The following is a 27872-nucleotide window of genomic DNA, read 5'->3' as shown; positions in this document are numbered from 1 at the left end:
TGGGGAGGCACAATGTCAAGTGTGAGCTACTAGTGGACCTCCAGAAGGTGTTGTTCCCACCATTATACATAAAATTAGGTCTTATGAAACAATTTGTCACAGCTCTTGATGAGGAGTCTGCAGCCTTCAAGTATCTTCGAGACTTCTTCCCTAAGCTGTATGAGGCAAAGGTCAAAGTTGGTGTCTTCATTGGACCACAAATAAAGAAGATCCTGGAGTGCACAGAATTCCCCAAGAAGCTAAGGGCAGCTTTGTTGCAGTGATTCAGGGCCTCTTGGGCAATCACAAGGCAAAAAATTGTGTGGAACTGTCTGAGGCTCTGAAGAACTACAGCAAAATGGGCTGCAGGATGTCCCTGAAAGTCCATATCTTTGAAGCTCATCTTGATAAATTCAAGGAGAGCATGGGAGCATACTGAGAGGAGAAAGGCGAGCACTTCCACCAAGGTATACTGGAATTTGAATGCCACTACCAAGGAGCATATTATGAAAACATGATGGGAGACTATATTTGGGAGCTGATACATGAAAGTGATTTACATTACAGTCACAAATTTCGAAAAATTACTTACTTGTATACATTTTTGTATAACTTTAGTATAAGTACATGTAAACCTTGATTCATATGTTGTTTTATTCAGACCTTATGTAAATGAAAATGTGCAAATTTGCCCATTTTTACATAGAAAATAGGTTAATTTTTTAAATTTCATTATCCAGGTTACAAAGCAAAGTTTGAAGGGAATAATGGTAATTTTCTGTACTTTTACAGCATAAGAAATTAAGAAATAATACATACTATCCAGTAACAAAATTCATGTTACATAGTGTAATCACTTTATTAGAACACTGTTTTAATCTTGTTGGAAGTTAGCATTTAAAAAATTCTAAATGATGTTTGAGTGTTTCGTTAAAACTAGAAAACTAGATAGAAAAGAAAAACTTTATATTGAATGTAATGTTTGAATTCATACCAAGACTTAAATTGAGTTATGTCTTCCAAAAGAACACAAGAGGAGAGGGTGTTTTTTTTTTTTTATAAATGATAAATTCACATTTCAAATAGTTTAGTTTTGCTGGACTACTTGATTTACTAATAAACTAAAAATAAATATATATTAAATATTGCAGTTCTTTTTAAAATGCAGTGTATTAAACACTTTGCAATATTAATTTTCTTCAGTAGTTTTTTTTTTTTAAATAAGCATGCAAGTCTGATACAATTCAATTTATAATCTGTGTAAAATAAATATCCAGTCAACAAATAGGAAGAAAGAGGATTTTGTATTTTTAGTGATTTGAAGTTTTTAGGATTCAAAAACAAATTAATATAGAAAGCTGGGTCCCCTGGTGGGACAGCAGTAAGTTTATAGGCTTACAATACTAAATTCCAGGGTTTTAATCCTCAGAGTTAACATAGCAGAATTAAACAATACCAGAAGATGGACACATTTTTAGTCCGCTAAATAATGTCCAAAAAATACCATTGTTCAAAAGTCAGAATTTTTGCACATTGAAGAATGACTAAAATATTTCTGAAAATTCTAATCATTGATGATGTTCAGGAAATGTTCTTTTTGTACTTTTGATCCTGTCAGTCCTTATGAGGAGCAGATTCTGAAACATCAGTATTAAATAGACTAACAGTTTTTGAAAAAGTTGTTTTTACTCATTCATTTCATATTTATAATATTTATCAGTTTTATTTCTTTAGTTTTTGTTTTACATTCTTTGAAAGAAGTGAATTTTTATTGGTTTGTTACAGGATAGGGTTTTAGATACTATAATATCATTACAATCTTTCAGCTTCTTTTTCTAAGCTGTAAACAATTATGTAATAACTGACAAAAGCAACATTTAGTGTTTCTCAGAAATTAAACTTGATGATTGATTTGAATTAAAAGATTATTAATTCATTTCCATACATAGTATTGTATATATAGTTAACTACAATTGTGTGTAATGTATTGTATTACTGGGATGGCTTCCATCACTTTTGCTGATAGTATCATAGCTTAAAAATGTAACAAATATAGTATTTACTTTTTTAATTAAAGTATAAAGCATTATTCTTTTACATAATTTAAACGTATATACAGATAGTAATAAAACGTATAAGTTTAAATTTCAAAATCACATGGTATCTGGACACAGATACCTCAGCATTTGTCCCACCAAAATTGTGTGGAATAATATTTTGCCAATTGCATTTTTATTTCCTGAATCTGAATATCTCTTTCAACATCTGATGTTTTTGTTGGGTGACTAGACACAAAGTTTCATCAAATAAAATATTTTTTATATGCATAAAGCTTTATTTGACATGCTCATAAGTTTTGTACAAAGTTTTATTGCAAAATCTATAAAAAGTAATTTGATGGAAGACAGATTCAGACTTTCCACTTACACAACACAACATACTGGCTTTTACTACTGGACTATTTGTTTTAATTGTAAGAAGGGTGAGGATTTTCTGTATGTGGGTAATGGTAAAAGTTCCTAATGTTAGGGCTTTACTCTGAAAAAAGATTTTCAGAATCAGGGCATAAACATTCTCTAATGAAATACTATTTAGGGCATTTTTTATCTGTGAATGTTACCAAAGTATCAGTGCTAGTTACATATATTTTGTGTTGCTCTGATTTGAAATATTTTTGTTTCAAATTTAAAAAACCAAAAACATAAATATACATATGAAACATTAGGAAACTTAATGTGTTAGTGCTTTTAATTTTTATTACTTTTATAGATATAAATGGAATAACTCCTGCACTGAAAAAACGAAGAGAAAGAGATGTCCGCAATCGGACCCTTATCAAAGAACAAGAAGAAAATGGCAAAGGAGTCGTTTATCAACAAACAGGTAGTACGTCTTCAGTAGAGAGTATAGACTCTGTTAGAAGCAGGGTTAACTCCTGTGTTATTTCTACTTCTATACCTGAAAAATTTATGTATGTTATGTTATTTTGAGAAAAAATCTTAAAAAAACTCCATGAAATTAGGTTATGTGCAATTTTCTTCAAATGACGTAACACAGAATCTTGTATTTTATGCATATCAGAGGAGTCTTGCTTGATAGTTTGTGGTTATGCTAGATTATGTTAATAGTTGTTTGTGACAAGAGTGGTATTAACTAAATTTTACATGTATTTTGACAGTGTTTCTAATGAAAGTATAATGGACTTGCATACAGTATTATCATTTATGATAATTCTGAACAGGTTTTAATGATATTTTTTTTTTGGGTGGGGTGGAGGGTTACTGGAAATGTAGCTCATAAGATGAAACTGTGGATATGTAAGAAAATTTATTTATTATTGATTTTGTGTTTTTTAAGGCTCCTTAGTAGAACGTCAAAAGTTTCGCTTTGAGAATCAAATAGCGGATGAAAATCTGAAGAATCATCAGCTGTCTCAAGTTAGCTCTAAAGAAGAACCAAGTCCAAAGCAAGAAAATACACAGACACCTTTTCAGCCAGTAAAACAAAACAGCTGCAGTGATGTTGCTCATGAGAAACATGGGTTTACACCTTACATAAGGAGTGACACGAATAAAAAGTCGTGGATGCTTTCAATGATGTATGGAAAAAGTCAGGACGAGGAAAATAAACCAGTCAATCAACAAATCTCTTCTTCTACCTCTCTTATCAATGAAGTTACTCATCCCCTGTCTTTTGTGAGGAAAGAGGAAGGACCCGTGATGCCACAGTTAATCAAAGAAGGAAATGTGCATGATATGCAAGAAAAATTCAGAGAAAGGCAAGATTCTAATCTTCGATCTCCCGTGTCTGAACATTTCTCAAGACTTGGTGATTCGAGTGGCATTATTAGCAGGGCAAAAGAAGGCCTTGCTGCTAGTACTCGCTCAGATAGTCAAGTTACTTCCACGACTCCTCAGAAAAATAGTTCTTCAGTTCTGGAACTTCGAAAATCGGAGAGTGGAATTCAGTGGGATCAATTAGTCAAGACAATCAATAGGCCACTTTTAATCAATGATCTAGATTTTTCAGATCTGAAAGATGAAGATGAAATTGATATTTTAAAAAGTACCATAAACTTATCTATAGATGGTGAACGACCTCCACCACCACCTCCTGGCAGTGGTTTTGTACCTCCCCCTCCACCTCTGTTCGGTACAGTTTCATCTTCACAACCTAATTCTCATCCACCTCCATTACCACCTACAACTGTTAGTGGCTCTCCACAGTATTCAGTGCTACAAACTAAAAATAGTTCTCAGGCACATCCACCCCCACAGTGGTCTAGACAAGCACAGCAACAAAGGCAACAGCTTCAAAAACAAGAACAACAAAAGACTATCTCTAAAAATAAAAAAACCGTCAAGCTTTTCTGGAAAGAAGTAAAAACTGATCCTGTGTTAGCAAATAAACTTTTAAGTAAAAAGACAATATGGGATGAAATTCAGCCTACAGCAGTAGATGTACAGAAACTAGAACATCTTTTTGAAAGCAGAGCAAAAGAGATCGTTAATTGGGTAAAAATTTGTTTTGTATGCTTTAAAAACTACCATATCAATGAATGACTGTTGTTCTGATATTATAATTGTGTTGTTAAGACTTGGTATCATTCTAAAATTCTCGTAAATTCATTAACTGTATATTGAAACTGCAGTGTGTTTCAGGAGTTCTTATTTTAAGGAAATTGTTTTGCTAGTAGAGGAATTAAGTTTATTTTCCTTCAGCAATATGCTTTGTGTTCTATAATTTTATTGAAAATAAAGCTAATTTTAATAAACTAAAAAAGCTAAACCCTCTGTAAGAAATACAATAATTTTAAATTGACTACAGAGGTATAAACGAAAAAATACATGGTTTTGAAATAGGTTTAATTAATTACTGCCTAAGCTATAAATACCCAGTGTTTTAATAAAGTATTATACTTACTCTAATCAATGTTTTACCCAATAAAACCTAAAATATAAAACATTTATGTGAATGCTGCATGTTTTAAATGCTGTAATTCCACTGATTGTTTATTTTTTTCTCTTTCTTCCATACCTGCTGCTGTTGCTCTGCTTGGTTTATTTCTAATGTGATCTACATTCCTTCTGTTTAGGAGGTAAGCCTTTAATACTGCTGAAATATAAGATATTATACTCATTAAACTAAAATAAAAACTTTAATTTGTTAACACTTTAGATGGAATATTGTAAGTATATTGGATGCAGATGTTTTAATGATTTCTACTAAACAACTTTCTAACCCAGAACACTATTTCAGTTTTATTTGTTATCGTTGTTATATACATATTTGTTAATCACCATCAAAAAAGTATTTTGTAACAAATGAACCCTGCTCTGTTGCTGGGCTGTGAGTAGCCTAATAGTTAGTGTTCTGTACCATGGATGCAAGGTCCACAGTTTGTCCTGTTGTCACAACATTTTGCTCCACACTGGGTCCATGGATGTGTTATAAGAGTAACGATTAACTGTCACAATTCAGTTAAAGTATCCTGAGAATTGAAGTGTTCACTAGCTACCTTCTGCATATCATTTTCAAGTCAGGGATGATTTGCACAAATATCCTTTATGTGTAAATTTCCACAAAACAAATCAGTCTTCTCATAGCAGTAATATTAATTATACCAGCTTGAGAAATAACAACATTAAAAAAGGTATTCATGAATTTTTTTAATGATAATTTATTAATTCCTACAAATATATAAACAAATATAGCTAGCGTAATGTGTTTTGTTATTTTTAACCTGTGTTTTTCCCTATTTTAACCATTACGTTTCAGATTTGGTTTGAAAATAACGATGAGATTACAGGTTTAGTGAAATAAAGGGAAGGAAAGAAGATTTTATATTTTGTGTTTAGGCAAATTTCAGTCAAATTATGGATTTCGAGCAAATGGATAGATTTGTACAGTCTTTTCTCATTGAAATCAAGTTCTTTACAACATATGATTAACTGATGATTCATAAAATCACACTAAGATTAACAAAATATTTCAGCTGGTTCTATAGAATTTTATTAATAATATTGAATTTAAAATGTTAAGCACCAACTTTGATGTAATTATACAGAAAATACGAAGAATAGCCATCTGTTGTTATTCTAAAAAGATGCTTATTTAACCAAGTTTTGTTTCTTCTTTTAATCAAGATATTGTTAAATTGGCATGCATTTGAGAAATGTCGTAATTTAAATGTTTTATAAATAATAAAGGTTTTTGTTACATCCATACACTATCAGAAAGAAGTTGAGATAACTAAAAGGTTAGGTGTTGTAAACATTTTTATAAAATTCTGATAGAAGTAAGGTATTCAAAAAGACTCATTAGACTAAACAGTAAATTATTAAAATTTGTTAAAAGTCTTGTTTATAAACTTTATGCTTATTAATAATTGGTTGAACACAGAAAAACCAAGAAGGTAAGAAAAACGAAATTGTGGTATTAGATCCGAAAAGGTCAAATGCAATTAACATAGGAATGACTAAGCTACCACCACCAAGGACAATAAAGACAGCTATCTTGAAGATGGATAGCACCATTATGAATAGGGAAGGCATAGAGGTAAGAGTCTGGATCTACTTCTGACAAAGTTTCACTGATGGTAAAAGTTGGTGTATATGTCACAGGCAGATAATAATTTTAGACAAATATTAAATACCATGCAGATAGTAACAAAATAATAGATGTTCTGTATTTTACAATTTTTCTACAATTTAATGTATGTACACACACAGGTTTGCCATTTACTAAAAGCCAAAACTAAGTGTTGGTGAAGATAAAGATATTAAAGCTAAACCAAATATTATTTCAAGCATCAATACACTTTAATCTGTCAACAACATGAAACTATAAATCTGAGAACACACACAAGAAAGTAAAATTTTTACAGAGAAAATAAATAGACATATCAAGTGATACAGTTATTAATATTGCAGGTGAACAGTAATTTTATACAGATCATTATTTGCCTAAACAGGTAACCCTTTTGAATAACTAAAACTACTATTTGGTTATGACACATGGATGTAAGTATTAAGAGTAAAATGTATTCACGACCTTAATTGTGATAGTTAATTATCACTTGCATGCATTTCATTCTTTGTTCCTCTAAGCTAAAACTTGGAACACTCTTTAATCAGTTATAAAAACACCAAATCCACTAGTCAGACTATTTAGTTATACATCCCTGAAATATATCTTCTGTTGCTACTGCCTATTTAAGTCTGACTCAGATGAAGTCAGCTATCTTGTTTGTACAGAAAAATGTTCATGTTTTCTATTTTATGTGATTCAGTGTTGTCAGTATTTTTGTTTTGAACAAGTTTCACTGCATTTACTATATACTTGTAGAAAATTCTGTCAACAATGATGCCTACAGAAGATGAAAAGAAAAAAATTGTAGAAGCTCAAATGAATAGTACAGATGTGCCACTAGGTACTGCTGAGCAGTTCCTTCTAACTCTTTCCTCAATCAGTGAATTAGAAGCAAGGCTTAGATTGTGGGCTTTTAGACTTGATTATGAAACTGCAGAAAGGGTGAGTAATGTTGTTTTATTTCTCTCTATCTTTTATGTGTGGAATATAAAAACCAGTAAACATAGATATTCACAGAAACTGCATGCAGTAAAAGTGAAACTAAAATATTTGTGAAAATGTTTATGAAAGAGATAGCGTTTCATATTTTTGTAATATGTGCTGTTTTTTTAGGTATTGTAGATTATTTCCTTTTATAAAAGGAACACAATTTTCCATTTGTTAGAGCTATTAAAGTGAAGCAATAAGATTTTCAAACTACATCTTATTAAGAGGCAGACTCTTATTAATGGTGTTTGTTTCCCTTTTTTAGAACATTAAGAAGATTATTAACAATAATTAATTAATTTCAGTGTTTTAAATGACTCATGACTTTACTTAAGTTTAGTTTACAGTTAGTAGTTAGGAATTTTGTTCTCTTAAAATCAGTCAGACATGGAATAGTGGACTGAAGTAAAAAATAGAGTTAAACCTTAACTGTCTTTATTTTCATTAGGTAGAAAAGAAACACCAACAAGTAGTTATGCTGTTGATGATGTAGACAAGAGCATCAATTATAACACTATACATAAAAATATTCATAACCAGTTTTATCACTATGGAAAACAATATGCTATGTACAAGTAAAAAATGTTCATTTTGTGGTTTCACAAACTGTAGTTACTTATGTAGAGACATTGTCAGTCTTTAGAATAAACACATTGAATTTACTTTAATTATTGATAGGTATTAATTTTTGTCTTTCTTTAAACAATGGTTTGCAACCTTTTCTATCCTGAGGCCCATTAGGCATAACCATTTTTTTTTCCCCTTTTGTCTCCCTTCCTACCCAACCTGTGTAGCATTTTCTACTCAGTTTCTAACAACCCTTACAACAAAGTTAGCATTGGTAAAAAAATGTTTTAAAAATGTGAGAAAGGTTAATTGTAAATCATTCTTTCACTCTTGTAACTGATTGTATTAAGTGTGTTTCCTTCAAGTAAAACAAGCATGATAAAGTATATTTAAACCTAAAGGAACCAAAAAGAAAGGTAAAGCTTTAATGAATGGATTTTATGGAGTCTAACCAATAATATTTGTGGTAAAAATTATTTGGGACTAAAAGTCAAGACCATTAAATACTCAATTTCCAGTACTACTTCCATCTATTCAACAAGTCCACTTGTAACATTAGAAGTAAAAATGTTTACACATTAAGAATGGATTGTCCTTTGAGCGAATTACTGCTATGATAACTTTAGACTAATTGTATTACAACTCACAAAACAGTTTATTTGAAATTGAATCTCAAACAGTTAACCTCTGAAAAAGAAAAGATTCAAATGATACATCAAACTAAAGTACACCTGTTTTCAGTCACAACTGTTCTTTCATACCACTGAGAACAATCACACATCAATAAAAGTCACTAAATAAAGTAAATTTATTTTATCTAGGAAGTTGCAGAACCACTAATGGACTTAAAACAAGCAGTGATTGAGATAGAAACAAACCAAACGTTTAAGATTGTATTATCAACACTTCTTTCCATTGGAAAATTTCTCAATGGAGTTGAGGTAAGGATGTTAATTAGCACTATATTTTTACATTTAACAGTGAAAACAGTGTATAAAGTTTAGAGAATGTATCCTGACTGCATTTATTCTGTATTGAAAATAGTTTCCTGAAACAAGTGGAAAGTATTCATGTTTGGATTGTCAATTTTCTAAGAACTGTGATTGAAAACACATTTCAGTTATCAATCAAGTGAAAGTGTTTTTATGAAAGACTTTTAAGTTATTTTGCTAAAATTAATTAAATAAGGATTGGTGACTGATTTTTTTTATAACCAACTGATTGTAAAGCTTTGTAATTAAACATTTGTGATACATTATTATTTTTTATAATATAAACAGTATGTTATAACCATTAAAACCATTATAACCATTGACAAGTTATATCTATTTATGTTTTTAAATGGTAGATATACACACAGGTTATTTCTGATATGGTTCTTTCCTTCTTTCACAAGATTAAATATTCTTGTCTAATGCTGCCCTCTATATGCAAACTTTTTCTTTACGCATGCCACAAGCTTTCTTGTCTCTCATACAAATCATCTTGGGTCACTTCACCACTGGTAGGAGTGTGACATACTTGCATGACACATGTGACATTCTCTGTTCACCTCTACCACACAAACAGTCATTTGGCAGTGCTTATGCTTGGACATGCCTTTGTTTGCTTCAAGTTTCATGTTCAGCTTTAGTATGGTCATTAAGTAGTTTTTATTTAAATTACTTACTAGTTTATTCAGACTGTTTCTTCACTTTAATTTATCCAAGTTTATTGTAGTTCCATTATTTTTACGATTTTGTTTTTTGGTTGACTCTCCAGATGTGGACGGCATGGTGTGAGATTTATTAGCATTTATTTGCAGGGAGAACATTGCAAAGATCACCCTCTATCTCTGGACCTCACCCCGCATCCTCGTGAGTGTGCTGAGCCTCTTCAGGCTGATGAGGACTTGGATTGCTTATTCCTTCCTTTTGATTTTGCCATACCTTCTAATGCCCCTCCTAAGTAATCAGTTAGGCCTGCTACATTTTTTTTGTATGTGCTTCTCATGTGTGGCATGTTTTATCTTTGACCCCTATTTCTTATTAATGCAGCCTTCCTAACTACATGACCAATTTTTGTATTCCTATCTGGTTTTCCCCTTCACCAGGTATTCATACTGTCCACTTTGCCTTACAATTAAGAGATGGGATTAGCATGCCTCACTGTCTCCTCCATGGCTTTAGATCATTTGGGTTTTGCATATCAATGAGCAGACTGTTCTTTACTTGATCTACAATTGGTAGGTTCTATTTTATCTGTTTGGAAGGTGGTCCCTGAATCTCCTATCAGTCTGATCCATACCCAATTTTTCCACCTTTTCCTCACCCTCACAACTCTTTTATGATATTTTTTTATCATCTATCTTCTGTATGAGGCTCTCCACTGAAATCCTGAGGGGTTTTCAAGTGATATCCACTTCCTTGTTTCCTCCACACTGACTTTTTTTTTTCAGCTCTGACTTTACATAAGTGGTTTCTTTGTTGTGGAAACCTTTTAGGTCATGAGACCTTAACTCGCATCCATTTACCATAATTTTATCTTCAGGATTTATGTATGGCCTTATTTTTGTGGCATTATATATTTGACACAATCTCTGAGCCCTTAGTCATTAGTTGCACCACTGCAACAACAGTCCAACTTTTCCCATCTTATTGCTTGTTTGTCTCAATCAGAACTACATATGACACCTGTTACAGTTTCCCAAACATTACCTGTCCCTCTTCAGGGTGCCTTGTCTTATTGTTTTCTTCAATGACACAAGTCACTGGCAGGTGAGAGCTGACTTGTCAATTTTCTTCATTGATGGCAACCTTTCTTTAAGGATCATTGGGTTTTTCAAGCTTTATCGTGATCCTGCTTTTTCCCCCACCTCCTGTGTCTCCTTTACCTATATCTTTCCATTGCCTCAGGATCCAATGACCAGCCAGTGTCTGTTGGAGGCAATTCAGGAAATATTATCTCAGCAAGTCATCAAACCTTTTATATTATAAAAAATTCCAGACTATTGTTCCTAAGGAAACTGGAGACGAGAGGCCTGTCATGAATTTGACCTGCCTCATTAGATTATCTCATCTGTCCTGTTTTGCCGTGGAGTCATTTCTCACCCTACATTAGGCATTTCTCCAGGCTTATAAATGAACAAGATGAACTTTGCCAATGTGTATGTACACATCCCTATCTCCACAAGGTCCCATTCTTATTTTTGATTCATCCATTATGGGGTAGTTTACCAGTTTTGCACCCTACCCTTTGGGCTTGCTTCTACCCCTTATATTTTCTGTTGAGCTGTCAGAGTGTTTGCTCACCATCTTCATGCTCTGGAGTTGCTATTCCACTGTTATATGGACTACTGTCATCTTCTGGCTGATTCCAAACTGAAATTGTCTAACCATACTAATTAGCTCACTCACATGACTGCTCAGGTGGGCTGGTTAATCAAATTGAAGAAGTCTTTATTCCAACCTATCAAATATTTTGCCCATTTGGATGTCTTTTTTTGACACTCATTTCAGCTAGGCCCAACTACCTACTCTGTGCACTTTGTTCCATGGAATTGTTAGTACACCATGCCTTTTCATCTTGCTCACTTTCTGCTTGCCAGGTTTTGTCATTTGGGGATGTGGTTTTTAATGAGGTTACTGGTCCCCTGTGGTCATGCACACATATGCAATCCCTTCTGTGAGCTCTTCGTGATTAATGCTCAGGATCCCTTAGCAGCTCCCATTACTCTTCCTCGTACTCTGTTGAACAGTCTGCTTTAGTGGTTGGATAAAGCCCAAAAATCAGTGGATGTTGCACTTCCATCGTCTCATCTTTATTGGCCATTGGAGGAATTGCTACAGTCAGACATGTGAACTACACCTAATGCATTCATCTCCCATTATTTACACCATATTGCAGTTTCTTTATTGTTGGGTTTTTGTTTTTCACCTGTTACTGTTTTTCAAGCTTCAGTGTGAATTTGACTGGGTAAGTTTATATTTATACATTTTCTATTTTTCAGGAGCCCTTGCTTCCTTTATTCTTTACATAGATCCCAATCTATGAAAAGTGGTGCCTGACCAGGTATTCTTCAATTAGAAATTCACACTGTGCAGCCATGTTGTTTTGTGATTTAACTTTCATGTCTTCAAAATACTCACTGCTGATATAAGTTGTCCCACAAGATTGCTTGTATGTGAATAACATCACAATGTCCATTCCAAACTATACTGCCCATGGTCTGCATGGGTAAAGCAGCAGGAGATAACTGTCTATCTCTGTCATGCCTTATATTGCACTGTCTCAGGTGATAATGTTCTACTGGACTCTCCAAACCATTCTCACCCCCTTTTATTTAGTAGAGTTTGAGAGTCCTTGCCCTTTCCAGTTCCAAGCAGTTGGGATGGTTGATCATGGATGCATCCTCTTGAATGGGTTTCACACAAAGATGTCTATAATCATTCAGTGCAAAGTAGGATGATGGAGTTCTGTGGGCATATATGATGTGATATCCTCCACAATGCATCATACAATCACTGAGAAGTGAGACATCAAATTGCAGTTTACCTCTTCATTTGGGAATCCTTATCTTACCCCCACATGGATATTAGTACCCTGTGGCTGGGTTTTGGATATAGGGTAAAACCAATCAATATAAGTCCTCACACATATCTGTGCTTGTCTACTTTCCTCCATTATTTATACTCCTTCCTGATTTCACTGTTGGGAAATTGATTTACATTTAATAGACATCCTTTTCAATACTGGAGATCCAGTCCCCAGATCAACTTTTCAAAGCTAAGATGTGTGTTATGCTCTGGGTTGGAGTGGCTCCATATTCTCTCCAGTATCTTGAACTAGAGTTGAAGCCAGTATAATTCTTATCCTATACCTGCTTGGATGTCAATTCCCAGTGTCATGCATTTTGGATGTAGTTACTTACCTAGCCACTCTACACCTAAGGGCACATCCATTGATTTACCTACTTTTATGCTATTTGGGATTAGATTACATGGTTAGGATCACTATCCTGTTACATTTCCCTGCTGCTTGGATATGCATCTCTCTTTTTCCACCCTTATCTACTATACACTTCACAGATTGGCAAAGAATATATATCTGGTCAACAGTGGTGCAGTTCCCATCATTAGATCTTCAGATCTGACCATCTTGTAATTCTGTCATTCCATCCCACTGTTCCCTCCACCCAATCAATCTAGGATTCTAGCTAATCTTGTGAAGTACTGTATCAGAAAATCCAGTTTTCCCCAACTGAAAATGTATTTCTGACAGGTATTTTCCTCTTATCCCATTCTCCTTCGGTGCTGACATCTTCTGCCAAACTTCAAAGTGACAATCAGGTAGAAGCATATAGAGGGAGTCATGTGCATCACATGAATATGCCATGCTTCTATCGGTGGAGAAGTGATACGTGATGATTTGCATGAGAGACATCTTGGAATCGCTTAATTCTGATGGGAGGAGCAGAAGGTTTGTAGCATGTTTAAAGATAAAGTTTGCATATAGAGGACAGCACTGGATGAGTATAACTAATCTTGTGAGAAGCCGTAATTACCTGGCAGAAAAACATTTGCACTACAGGAAAATTATAACTTTTGCAATGCTTTTTCTGTTCATTTTGGTTTATTTCTCTCTTCACAAGTTAAAATAATATTATTAAACATATTTGTATTTTAAATAAACAATATTCAAGATGTTTTGTACTAAGACAGAGTAACAAAATTTAGTTAAATTATTTTTTTAACCTAGGTCAAAGGATTTCAAATAGAATATTTAGCGAAGGTTCCAGAAGTCAAAGATACAGTACACAAGCAGTCTCTGCTACACCACCTGTGTCATATGGTTATGGAGAAGTACCCTAAGTCAACTGATCTCCACTCTGAAATGGGTTCTGTTTCCAGAGCATCTAAGGTAACTGTTTTAATTCTAATAGCAGGTTCCTTAAATGGAGGTTGAACTTTATTGATGAACAACATAAAAAAAAATCGGTAAACTATGTTAAACATGGTAGGTTATTAGTTACAAATATTTATAAAGTTTAAATATTTTGTAAAAACAATAATTAAAATACAGAATAAAAGGATGAAACAAATTAAAAGACATCCAAATACACAAAAGATACAATAATGAACAGAATAGACTCAGTTGCAGTGAAGGTTTGTTATTATTTTACACTGGGAGTTCATTTATAACAGATAAACTTTCTTTAATTAAAAGTTCAATATTTGATTATCCAGGTGAGATGACTTTGAAATTTGTAATTGATATATGGTGGTTGGTGTTTACAGTATGTTTGTGAATTGTGGAGTCTGGTGAATTTGGTAATTTGTTACCAGTTCTTATTACTTCCATATATTTGCAGGTGTAACTGGTGTATAGTTTTGCAGATGTAAGTGACACTGCAACCATGACACTTATATTTATGTACAATCTTGAAACACATTAGGATACATAATAGGTAGTTAGATCTTAATGGCTATTTAAATATCATTTGCAGATCAACTTGTGGATAAAAAATTTTAACTGTTCTTGAAATTTGTGAATTCACTATGAAACTTTGCTTACTCAAAATAATCTTAATGGCTATTTGTCAATGGTGTATGGTTTATTTGGGGATTAAGATCTGTGAGAAAGGAACTTACATGTCAGGGCTTGAATAAAATTACCATAAAAGGAAATGACCATTGTGTATTAATATTTTGTAAGGTGGTGACTTCAGTATGAAAAGAAAAGTAATTATAACAGATATACTCTGTTAGGAAGTCTGAGTTACAAGTTACATTTAATGTAAGCCTGTATGTGTTTTGTTTACTATAAACTGATGTTGTGAAATGGTTATCTAATCTGCTGATTTGGATATCAGAAAAAGGCAATTTATTTTTTTAATGTCAGGGTTTAAATAATCCAAGATTTGTTTGATCGAGTGAAACTTTAAAAGAATAAAAAAATATAGTCAACATACCTTCGTTAAATTTTGACTAAATTGTTTTTTATTTAGTATAAAAAATTGTGATAAAAGACAGCACCTATTACTACATTTTTCTTTTGAAGCTCTGTTTCAGTTTTCTCCTTTTATTTCATTTCCTAAACTGTAGAAATACGAAATATAGTGTGGATTCATGATCAGATATGACAGTAAGGAGCTAATGATGATTATTTGTTAATATAGTTCTGTATCAAATATAACAGTAAGGGTCCTTTGATGATTGATTGTTAATAGAGGTCTCTATCAGATATGACAGTAAGGGGCATGTGATGATTGCTTGTTAATAGAGGTCTATCAGATATGACAGTAACGGTTCAATGATGATTGTTTATTAATATAGGTCTGTATCAGATATGACAGTTAGGAGCCTGTGATGATTGTTTATTAATATAGGCCTGTATAAGATATGACATTAAGGGTCCAGTGATTATTGCTTGTTAATAGAGCTCTCTATCAAATATTACAGTAAGGGTCCAGTGATTATTGTTTATTAATATATGTACATATAAAATTTTACAATAAGAGTTCAGTGGTGGTTACTTGTTAATATATGTCTGTATACAGCTGGCTGATATAAATTAAATTAGGAAATAAGTAAATTCCATTTGATTCATAAATCTGAATCCTGTTTGATCTGTAGGTAAAATTATTAATCAACTGACCTTACATAAAAAGGTAGTAGCTAGCATTGTGGTGGTGGTAAGGGTACTTTCTGTTACCCATTTCCTAATGTCATTCCATAACCTTAAGTATTTAATGGTCACTGGCTGCAGAAGTGTCCTACAAAATGAAATTCAAAGGTCATGGATCAAAAACAGTGGGTAGAGCTCAAGAAATGGCTCTTCATGTCAGTGTTATGGTGGTTGTCGTATTATAAATTTCATCTGAATTTATGTATTATGTACAGCGGAGGCCATTTTTGTTCATACCGTTCTTCCATAGGAGGTGTCAGTTCACTCTTTGATATATATAAGACATTTGTGTGCCTTCCACCACACTATGCGTGTGTTTGGTGTGGGAATGTTGTGCCATCTATGAATTTAGTTAACGTTAACTTACGTTAAAGATGATAAATGCTCACTAACATCAATAATGGGGTGGAGGTTGTGAACCCCCAATAACATGCTTCTTTTTCAAAACTATCATTCTACAAGGTTTTGTTGATATTGGCCCAGTGCCCTAGGAGTAGTTAGATAATGGACAAACAGACAGGCACACATTTTTGTGTTTATATATATATATATAATAAAGTAATTTTTATGCATTTTAGATTCTGTGAAAAAATTGCCATTTTAATATTATTAGATAATGGATATTACAGGTAACTTATTTACTGAAAAGTAAATGGCATAATTCTTATGAGTGTTATGTCTTATGAAGAATTCATCCTTTATTATTATGTAATGAACATTATAACTAATTTATTTACCCAAAAATAAATGATATTGTTTCTACAAACATCAGAATACCTACAGGTAAGAAACACTTATCAGAATTACTTTTGAGTGAGAGTTGTTGCAGTCAGCTTCTGATGGTTTGTTCATCTGTATACGAGCCTGATTTTAACTATAGTCCAGTATGTTTTTGTCTTAACCATACAAACCAGACATATATATGCACATGTGTGTATTTATATATCTGGTTTGGCAGAATTTGATATGAGCTTTAGGTTTAAGGAAAATCTGTAATGATAAGAACCTTTCCACTCCACTCCCATGTTTGTTATGTTGATTTAAGGAAGTTAAAAGTTGAAATGCTTCTTTAGTTTTATAAAGCTCCAGACATGTCTGCTGTAACGAAATGTGTGATGTCAGATCAGTAACAAATCCTTGATTTACAGAAGATCTTATGTGTATGTATCCTAAATAGTTATGTAAAAAATGCAAGACATTTTTTTTGTTGATTTTTTTTAAACAAACACTGGTTTTATATTCCTACAGGTGGACTACAGTGATGTTGCAAGAAATCTTACAAAATTGGAAACTGAAGGCAAGGCATCATGGGAATATTTAAAAGCTATTACCAAACACGATGGTTCAACACCTATGAGAGACAAGTAATTTTGTTTTTCATTTCAGATAGAAATAAATTACTATGTTATTCGATAAACTGTGGACAGTAAATAACATGGCTGTGGCAACTTTTCTATGAGATAAATGATTAATTATAATTTCAGGATGAGTAATAAATTACACTATTTCATAAAACATGTAATTAATTATGTTATGAAACTGTAATGTAATGTAATAGATAATTTGTTAACAAAATCTTGGATGAAAGTCAGAATAAATTTGGTCTAGATTAAAAAGTGATGTGCTTTTGTAGGGTCAAGGTCACAGCAGTATCATAAAAATCCAGAATCCCTATTTGTTAATATGGAGACTGATTTTGCATCCTATTTTTGGTCTATAATTCAGTAAAAAATAATCAGATTATGATGAAACTTGGTAGTATTATTTATGTAGAATATCATTCTTCATTGTTCTGCTAAAAATAATTTGTGTCCATTTATGGCAATAGACATACTGACACATTTTTGTATTATTTGAGAGCCAAATGTGAACAGTCCTGTGTACTGAATGACCCTCTAGATTAATAAATTAAGTCTGATAATCTGTGTATGTTAACTGTTTTGTGAATTACAATTTTTCTGATAGCCTTTCCTACTTTAATAAAGTTTACCATTCCCACTCTGCCTGTACCCTAGTTTAACTAGTTTTTTGTTGTTTCTCTTTATGCAAGGGTAGTTGTATCATGTGCATTGTAGTACATGGGACAGTTTGACTGTAAATGACAGAGACTTTTGAATTATAATTCACAAAAGTGTAAAAATGTTTTCAAGCTAACAGTCTCAAGTTTAAGTCTGAGACCTTAGGTTTAAAATGTGGTCAAGTAATTTACTGATGTAACTTTTAAAGAAGTTATTCAGACAACTCTAACGAGTTGAACCTTTGAAAACTCTTGGTAAAAGAAATCGAATATTGTGCTTTCCATTTTCTTTTCTCTCATGTTCCTAAACAATATAACACACATTTCAGCTAGGATGTCATGTAAACATTTTGTTTTCATTTTTAGAATGTCAGAGTTTCTGACCGACTGTGCAGAGAGAATTACAGTTCTTGGTACTATTCAGAGAAGGGTTGTGAATAGGTAATCATTCTGTTGACATTTTAATTTTCAAGATTGTTTATAGTTACAGCTGTAATAACATTAGATAACCTTATCAGTTTCTGAAAATCAAAAATTTTTATTAACATAATGCTTCAGAGTTCTTTTACAATACATTCGATGTGCAAAAATGAAATTCTTTATTTTTCTTAAGTAGAAAATGCATATGTACAGAAATGAACAGTGATCTGGATGTTTCAGGTTTCATCGCTTGATGGTATATCTTGGGTGCTCTACACATGTCATCCAGGATACTAAAATCCAGAATTTTGTAAAATTATCAGTGAATTTGCTTTAGAGTACAGAACAACAAGAGAAAGAGTCTTACAGCAGATTGAAAAGAAAGTCAGTCATAGAGAGAGAAACAAGACTCGAGGCAAGATGATAATGGATGTTAGTATTACTATTATTTGTTTATGTTGTATGTATATAATACGGTGTGTATGTGTTTATTAAATTACTGGACATGTTTTATTATGTCTGGGTAATTGGTTTTCATTTGTAGTTAGCAGTAAAAACCAATGTATACACTTAAGTTGTTCAAGGAAACATTAGCAAATATATCACATTTATATGTGATTGGTTTATTGTAACAAAGTAAACATGCTTTTATATCTTGGTGTCTAAACTATTGTGGCTTAATTCATGTCTGTTAGGCAGGTTACGTTTGCCATTTTGCAACTTGTTTCTACTTAAAACATTTTGGGCTCTGAGGTTATTCCTCTGTATGACATAAATGTATCATCACACTTTCTTTTACAGATGTTTGTACTGTAACTATCACTCAAACAAAATTTATATTGATTTCATTCCTCTTTTAAAATGAAATTTTAGAGGTATATTTGTGCTTGTTATGAGTGTACCAATCAAAGGACAAATTAGTACACACAAAATGTATACAGTTATGATCGTACATCTTACTTTGGATGAGTAGCAGTTGATGAGCAAAAAGTGCTTGTCTTACAGACTTGTGGGGGAAGTAATTGTAGATTTGAGGAAGAGAAAAAAAAATAGAGCTGAACAGAGTAATCTTTAGGGTTTTTAAGTACTTTTGTGTTTATGATAAAATGTAAGAAAAATAACCCTCATATTACACCTTTATTTTCTGTGTTAGTAATGATCTGTGTACCATTGTGTGTCATCAAACATTACAACTGTACCATGTTTTTATAATGAGCCATGTGTCAAACTTAGGTGGATGCTGGCACATATATTATCTTTTACAGTTTTAGATTAACTCATTTACTAATACAAGAATATTTTTAAAATCTTGACTGATTAGGATATACTTTTAAAATGCTACTGATGTGAGCTCTGATAATATTGGTTTAGTTGTCATTATTTTTCCTTTCAATAACTTAAACAAAGATTATTTTTTTCAGTATAATCATACACAGTTAAAACAAGTATTGATTGCTTTATAGTTGGAAAAGTTTAAAACAAAGGAGCAGCAGGCTGACCAGGAACTTCGTCAGTTGCTTGGAGATGGAAGAAACAATGAAGACCAGAAAAAGGGAACTATACCTGAAGCTAGATGGAGACTAAAAGGCCATCCTGGTAACACTGTTTTCCACTTAGGGGGCCAGGCTTTCTAAAATGTCTGTTACAAGTATGGTTTATACAGTTTTTGAAAATGTAACTAGTGAAAAACACGTGTTAAAATTCAATCTACGATCTGTCATATTTTTCCAACTTGATGAAGATGACTGCTGGTTTTCACTTGTTCTACTTTACCAGATTATATTAAACCTAGAATAAAAAGGCAAAGAGCAAACATAATAAGAAGGTTTTTTTCCCCTTCTACTAACTTTTTTTTTTGTAATAATATTTCAGCTGCCACCTTTGTTTACCATTTATTCTAGAAATATAAATGTGAAACCCATCATTGAAATGCATACCACCCCTATATTTTACAAAGGTGTAGAAATTAATGTAATCTCCTTTACCTTTCTTCAGTGAATACAGTTACAGCAGGCTAATAAGAATAGTTATTTTATATTAGACTGCTTTCACATATCATAAACAATAGCTTTTAGTACAATGTGTCATTATACCTAAAAAGTACAAAACATATATAATAAGTTGAATTAAACTGGTCATTTCCTTTATTAATTCTGTGAACTGCTTTACATGCATCTCACTATGTCCCCAATTACACTATGTAACACAAATTTTGTTCCTGGATAGTATGTGTTATTTCTTAATTGCTTATGTTGTAAAAGTACAGAAAATGGACATTATTCCCTTCTAACTTTGCTTTTGTGACCTGGATAATGAAACTTAGAAATTAACCTATTTTCTCTTATGTAAAAATGGGCAAATTTGTGCATTTTCATTTACATAAGGTCTGAATAAAACAACATATGAATCAAGATTTACATGTATTTATACTAAAGTTATACAAAAATGTTTAGAAGTGAGTAGTTTTTTGATATTTGCTACTGTAATGTAAATCATTTTCATGCATCAGCCTCCAATATAATCTTCCATCATGTTTTCGTTATACACTCCCAGGTCACAAAAGCAAAGTTTGAAGAGAAAAATAGGTCTTTTCCATTTATTTTAGGCATAAGCAATTGGGAAAAAACACTTTCTGACCAGGAACAAGAAAAAGTAAAAATGTTGTTACAAAGTGTTATCTGTTTTTATAAGTAGATCCATAATTATTGCTCATGGATTTAGCTTTATAATTTATCAGTCATTTAAATATAAAACTACTACCACTTGCACCATTTGAATGTTAGCTATACTGTTAAAGAGACACCTGTTATGGAATCCCACTTCCAAGGACTTTTCTTGCAGGAAAATAAGTTAACTTGTGAATAATACATTTTGAGTCCACCCAACCCTAATCATCTGCACATTGTGGAAACTAAACGTGGCAGGAAAACCGTTATGCACTTAATACATTCCCTTCTGAAGTAAATAAAAACATATGAAGGAGTTCATGCAATTTTGTATGGATTGATTTTTATTTGATAATACAATTTACTCTTACCCTTTCAATTACTGATAACAACAAATGTGTTAGCTATTGTGTATAAAAATATAACCTGAGTGTCTACCCTAGATATATGTATAAAGGGGATCACGTGCTTAAAAAAAATACTTAATTGCACTTTCCAAATAAATATACCAAAAATATCTCTTATTACCCTATATTTCAGGCATAATCAAATTATATACTTTCTGGATTTATTTTAGATACAAATATTTTATTTTCTCAAAAATTTGTAATTACTGTCTTCAAAATAAACAACTGTAGAAAAGAATGTATGATTATGGCATCTTGTTATCTTGGATATTCTTACATGTGAAAACTAATGGGACAATCAGCTAATAACATATTTTCAGAATATAAATGTTTATTAATTAATCAGAATAACAGCTTGAATCAAACTTATGTTGTTGGTTTGAAGCCAGTTTTATGCTACTTTTAACACCCCACCATTGTTTATTTCTTTGTATTTCATTTTTCTGGTAAACCAAACTCAACATATATATAGTTTGGAAAACTCTGTCCATCATCTATCATTTAGAAATTATTATATGTTTATGTGTGGTATGTACTCAAACACATTTGTCCCAGAAAACTGGTGACACAAAATTGGACACTAAAGAAAGCCTGGCTCCTACAGTGGATTATATAGCCTTTTTTTTTCTTTCTTATAATACCCAATGGGGAGAGAGTAAATCTTTGGATTTATATGCTAAAACCAGGGGCTCAGTTCCCATCGATTGATACAGCAGATAGCTTGATGTGGCTTTGCTATAATAAAAACAAACATATTTTTAATAACACTTATTTTACAGTAAAGATGTTGTTGAAAAAAAAACATTTAATTTATACAAGTTTTATTTACGTCATATGTACATTTATTGACACATTTTCTATAAGTTTGAGAATTTTAATTTTTTTTCTACTGTCTTTTTTTTATCTCCTTAATGATAAGTATATTTGTATGTAGTTAATTCAACTTCTGTATAAAACAAATATTTCATTATTATTAACTAAATGATATTTTTTATTGAAAACTTAATATTGCTTGTCCACATTAGTATAAATGAACATTAGTTATGTTTCTAAAAGCTTAACTACTGCACATGAGAAATTCTTATAATGATGTTTTATATAAAAAAGTCTCTTCCAATTTTTTCAGCCTAATATATACAAGAGTGAAGATAGATATTTGAATGTTTTTTAACTCAGTTTGGGGCCCAGCATGGCCAGGTGATTAAGGTGCTCAACTCGTAATCCAAGGGTTGCAGGTTCAGATCCCAGTCACACCAAACATGCTCGTCTTTCAGCCATGGGGCATTATAATGTGATGGTCAATCCACTCTTCATTGGTAAAAGATTAGTTCAATAGTTGGCGACATTTGATGACGACTAGCTACCTTCCCTCTAGTCTTACACTGCTAAATTAGGGACAGGTAGTCCCCTTCCCTCTAGTCTTACACTGCTAAATTAGGGACAGGTAGTCCCCTTCCCTCTAGTCTTACACTGCTAAATTAGGGACAGGTAGTCCCCTTCCTCTAGTCTTACACTGCTAAATTAGGGACAGGTAGTCCCCTTCCCTCTAGTCTTACACTGCTAAATTAGGGACAGGTAGTCCCCCCTCTAGTCTTACACTGCTAAATTAGGGACAGGTAGCCCCTTCCCTCTAGTCTTACACTGCTAAATTAGGGACAGGTAGCCCCTTCCCTCTAGTCTTACACTGCTAAATTAGGGACAGGTAGTCCCCTTCCCTCTAGTCTTACACTGCTAAATTAGGGACAGGTAGTCCCCTTCCCTCTAGTCTTACACTGCTAAATTAGGGACAGGTAGTCCCCTTCCCTCTAGTCTTACACTGCTAAATTAGGGACAGGTAGTCCCCTTCCCTCTAGTCTTACACTGCTAAATTAGGGACAGGTAGCCCCCTTCCCTCTAGTCTTACACTGCTAAATTAGGGACAGGTAGCCCCCTTCCCTCTAGTCTTACACTGCTAAATTAGGGACAGGTAGCCCTTTCCTCTAGTCTTACACTGCTAAATTAGGGACCCCCTCTTCCACTGCTAAATTAGGGGCACGTAGCCCCTAGTCTTACACTGCTAAATTAGGGGCACGTAGCCCCCTTCCCTCTAGTCTTACACTGCTAAATTAGGGACAGGTAGCCCCCTTCCCTCTAGTCTTACACTGCTAAATTAGGGACAGGTAGCCCCCTTCCCTCTAGTCTTACACTGCTAAATTAGGGACAGGTAGCCCCCTTCCCTCTAGTCTTACACTGCTAAATTAGGGACAGGTAGCCCCCTTCCCTCTAGTCTTACACTGCTAAATTAGGGACAGGTAGCCCCCTTCCCTCTAGTCTTACACTGCTAAATTAGGGGCAGGTAGCCCTCGTGTAGCTTTGTGTGAAATTCAAAACAAACCAAACTTTATTTGGAAATAAATGTTTTATTTCTAGTTTAATTTAGTTGTTATTTACAGGGATCTCTGCATTAATATTCAACACATGTGCTTCTTATTGATTAAGACTATTTCAAAACTTATTTTGAAACTCCAACATGGTAGTTTGTTCTCTTTGAGTATGTAACTGGTATATTTTCAAGGTATTATTTTTAACAAGCATAGAAATTATTAATACATGATGAAGAATAGTGAATTGCCAATATTTTGCTTTAATACCTTTTAAAATTATGAATCTCTCTGTATATAGGAACAGGTGGAAGTTTGGGGCGATATAGTACTCCTTCATGTGATGAAAATCTGACAGACACCAATGATGAGATTATTGAAAGTCTGGTCAAAACTGCAACTTCTCAGTCAACTCGTAATGAACCTCGTGCTAGGAAGAAGGCAAGATATGGGGACAGAAAGTCCTGTAAGTGTCTAGCCATATTTTGGGCATATAAAACTTCACATGAACAAAATCTAATATAGTTTGTAATTGATAGGAGCAATCTGGTTGTGTCTCACTTATTCAGTTTTTGTTCACGTACCATCTGTCTTCTTGAAAAATGTTTTACAGCAGTTATAGTAAAATTGTTGGTATTTTGCCATGTTAGATTTTTGTAAACCGACATACATTAGACATGTTTTTTTTTTAACAGTCTTACTGTGTACCATTGCTTTTTATTGTATATACAACTCTTATGTAGTTTCGTTATATTTATCACAGTAAGATTTAGTTTGTGAAAATGTGGCTGACTTCTGTTATCTGAAAGAAAGCATGTATATTGATATTGCTATAACCGATTTTTGTTTTAGTAAGTTGGCTTGTTTCTTTAGCCTGTCCCCCAGTGGCACAGCAGCATGTCTGTGGACTTACCATGTTAGAAACAAGGTTTCAATACTTGTAGTGAGTAGAGCACAGATAGCCCTTTGCATAGCTTTGTGCTTAACAATAAACATACGGATTCTTTAGTCAAACAATGTTGAGGTATAAAGCATTAACACTGAAATAATTTTAAAGTTACTTGTCTCGTGTGTATTGTTTAAGTATAATCCAAAGACTAATCTTTCATCATGAAACTATAACATTTTGTGTATGAACAATAAAGTTATACCTTCAAATCATTTCACTTGTAAGAATACTCTTCCCATTCATAACTGATAAGCCCTGATGCTACTTGAAGTCAGACAGTTGTAAGTTCTCCAGAACAGAACGTGTGATTCCTGAATATTGACAACCTAATTAAGTCACTAAAATACCAATCGCCCATAATTAAGCATCATTAACTGTGTGTCAGAAGACAATGCCCAAGCTTTTCTTGTACAATTTAAATGAATGTGTATAGGGTCTGTCCATTGGACCAACTTTGTAATGGAGAAGGAATGTTGATTATATTTCCAAATTTATTAAGTGTATTGATCTATATAAAGTATGGTAAGCTTTTAGTAAAATGTACAAGACTGCTATAAACAAACACTCGTGTGTTACATAAAGTATTTGTCCTCAAGCTACTTCTGTATACTGACACCATTGGTGAAAGATGATTGATGTGTGAATAATATAACTACTTTTATTTGTTTTACAGTCTGTATAACCTCTAAAACCTCTGAAATGTTTATATCTACAGTTTTTGCACTACTGTGAACCATCATTAAATAAGCCCTGTAGAGTGAAATTTATAGCTGATTACGCTGACAAAAAATATGTAATACCTTGTTCAATGCTCTGACTCTCATCTATGCACATAGGGTTAAGTGCCAAAAGCTGGTGAAGTGTTAAAAAAACCCTAAAAATTGTGTTAAAAATCATGTCAACTGCACATTCTTTTTCTACATTTTTCTTAATATGTTTACTTCAGTATTTTCTATATGAAAGCATGATTCTTTTTAAAATCTGATCTTGATTTTGGTCACATATGTTAGGATGTTGTTTTGTCCCATTTATTTTTACCTTGACACAAAGAGTAATGTGGGTAGTATTTATTTCATTTATTTTAACCCTCATTGTTTGTTTTAAGATATCAAACACATTTAGTAAAGCAGCTTTATCATAAATACAGAGAATAATAGATGCTGAAATTAACTTGATGTATTTTTACATCATAACCATTAAATCATTTAACCTTCAAATAGCTCATCTTAATATTAGTCTGTTTTAACCACAGTGAGAAGAACGTTGAAGGGTGGACTCGAACTGTCAGAGGAAGATAGAAGAATGTTAGTTGCTACATAAAGATATAGACAAAAAAATGCACCCTTGTTAAAGATGAATCTGCTACCAAAATGAAGAAGATTTAAAAAAAATCTAAGCTGTACATTTATTTGGTTGCAGATTGATGTAAAGTCACCATTAAGTGACCTTCACTCGGATAAACTTGATATTTAAGAGTTTTCTGTAATATGCTATGCTTTGTTCAAAGGAAAGTCGAATTGATGTGTTGTTATTGCTTTATATGATGAAAACTTCTTCAGCTGGTTCTGAATGTTAAAAATTGTCACTCATTTTAACATGTTTAAAAAGTCTGTGATTGTCACATGTGAAAACGTTTGAATTTCTTTTTGGAAGTGATAACGTGGTATATTGTGACTCCTGTCATAACTTTTGTTTTAGATAAATACTGTAATTTGAAGAGATATTTGAAATTATTTGATTAAATAGTGTGGCATGAAAGCTTCCAAAACTTGTTATGTGGTCTTAACTTTAAAGTAAATTATACTTAACATATTTGAAATGTTTATATTTAGTGCTCCAAGTTATGTCACTTTAACATAGTCAAGAAACCTGTATAATATGTTGATTTAATTTGGGAAAAACAACTCATTCTCTATTTTGGTGTATGGCACACCTTTAAAACTTTTAAGCTACAAGCTTTTTTTTGCTCCTATTATCAGTGGTTCAGCCGAAACCTTAGGGTTTGTAATGCTGAATATTGGTGTTTAAGCCATGTAGTGGAAACTGTGCAGATGTGAAGCTCTGTACTTGAACAACAAAAATGAAACAATTGATCATGGCCATAAAATTGACATAACGTAACATGCTGTTCTAGGAGACTATATGTTATGTAAGAGGTTTGAATTACCTTAAACAGCTAGAATTTTTCTTAATTTCTACCCTTCAACAACAACTGCAAATATTGACCTATTTTACTGACATTATTAGGGCTAAAATATGAATGTTTTTACCTTATTTGAATCATTAGAACAGTGCTTTCCAAAAGTTTTCAGCTCCTGGTATGCTTTTAATGCCCCAAACGTTTTGCAGTACACTCACTTTGACAGCATTGTTTTCTAATTTATTTTAATTAAAGTTTTAATACCCATACCAGCCATCTTGAGAATGCAGTTTTACAGCACATGCAAGTCCTATGGCAGGCCCAGTGGCACTCTCTAAGACAGGTAGAAATTACTTGTTATGCTGTGAATCAACTAGAATATAAATAGAATTCTAAGTTTCAAAAATTTATTGAATTGATAATAAATTTACTTAAAAAAAATTACTTAATTCCAAAAATTCCACAACATACCTGAGGTTCTTCTGCAGTACACAGTTTGAGACACACTGTGTCAGAATACTGTGAAAGTACCAGGACTGTGGATGTAGTTTAACTCAAACATTTTTGGCTTTATAATACCTAATGTTATTGTACTGTTGAAATATGGATTAACACAAATAAATTAGCATAAACTAACAGTTTGTTCTGTATTCTGTTTTTATCAACCCCCACTGTCTATCTGTTTGTTTTTTTAAAACCTGTCAGGTTTTATTAAATAAAGCTATACACCTGCAGTTTTTTTTCCCAGTCACTGTACATTTGTTGTTTGTTTTATACATTTAACAGCTAGTAAACATTACCTTAGAATTTAGTCAAATATTTAGGTTGGTTTCAGATCGGAAAGTTCTTATTGTGTCAGTGGTTTGTACAAAATAATTGAATATTTCAACAATAAAAGATTGAAATCTTTTAAAATTACTACATTAAATCATTTTTCTCTCTAGTTTTAATAAAATGGATTTTCAATGAATGTTGAAGCCTCCTAATTATTGATGCCATAATAATGTATTTTATGTAATGTACAGCTTATGGTTAATTTCTTGTCTAAAATGTCTTTTTTTTTTTAGTAAAACATGTTTGTAATATAAAATATACATATGTTGATGAAGTGAAAAAAATGTTTT

General features: G+C 32.6%; 1 protein-coding gene across 1 annotated transcript in view; it reads left to right on the top strand.

Annotated features, from left to right (window-relative positions):
• The window catches only part of LOC143233303 (FH1/FH2 domain-containing protein 3-like), a 114537-nt gene extending 88558 nt beyond the window's left edge, over positions 1 to 25979 (top strand). Inside the window, 13 exon segments of the mRNA XM_076469430.1 lie at positions 2749 to 2865; positions 3337 to 4493; positions 6382 to 6537; positions 7327 to 7512; positions 8946 to 9065; positions 13861 to 14022; positions 17038 to 17153; positions 18173 to 18247; positions 18467 to 18522; positions 18525 to 18658; positions 19690 to 19822; positions 23961 to 24125; positions 25861 to 25979. Of these exon segments, the coding sequence (XP_076325545.1) occupies positions 2749 to 2865; positions 3337 to 4493; positions 6382 to 6537; positions 7327 to 7512; positions 8946 to 9065; positions 13861 to 14022; positions 17038 to 17153; positions 18173 to 18247; positions 18467 to 18522; positions 18525 to 18658; positions 19690 to 19822; positions 23961 to 24125; positions 25861 to 25928 (2645 nt within the window). The 3' untranslated portion in view covers positions 25929 to 25979.
• The last annotated feature ends 1893 nt before the right edge of the window (positions 25980 to 27872 follow it).

The sequence above is a fragment of the Tachypleus tridentatus genome, chromosome 12 (genome assembly GCF_004210375.1).
Source record: "Tachypleus tridentatus isolate NWPU-2018 chromosome 12, ASM421037v1, whole genome shotgun sequence".
Taxonomy (NCBI): domain Eukaryota; kingdom Metazoa; phylum Arthropoda; class Merostomata; order Xiphosura; family Limulidae; genus Tachypleus; species Tachypleus tridentatus.
The sequence above is the reverse complement of the archived record's forward strand: the minus strand, read 5'-3'. Positions and strand labels throughout refer to the sequence as shown.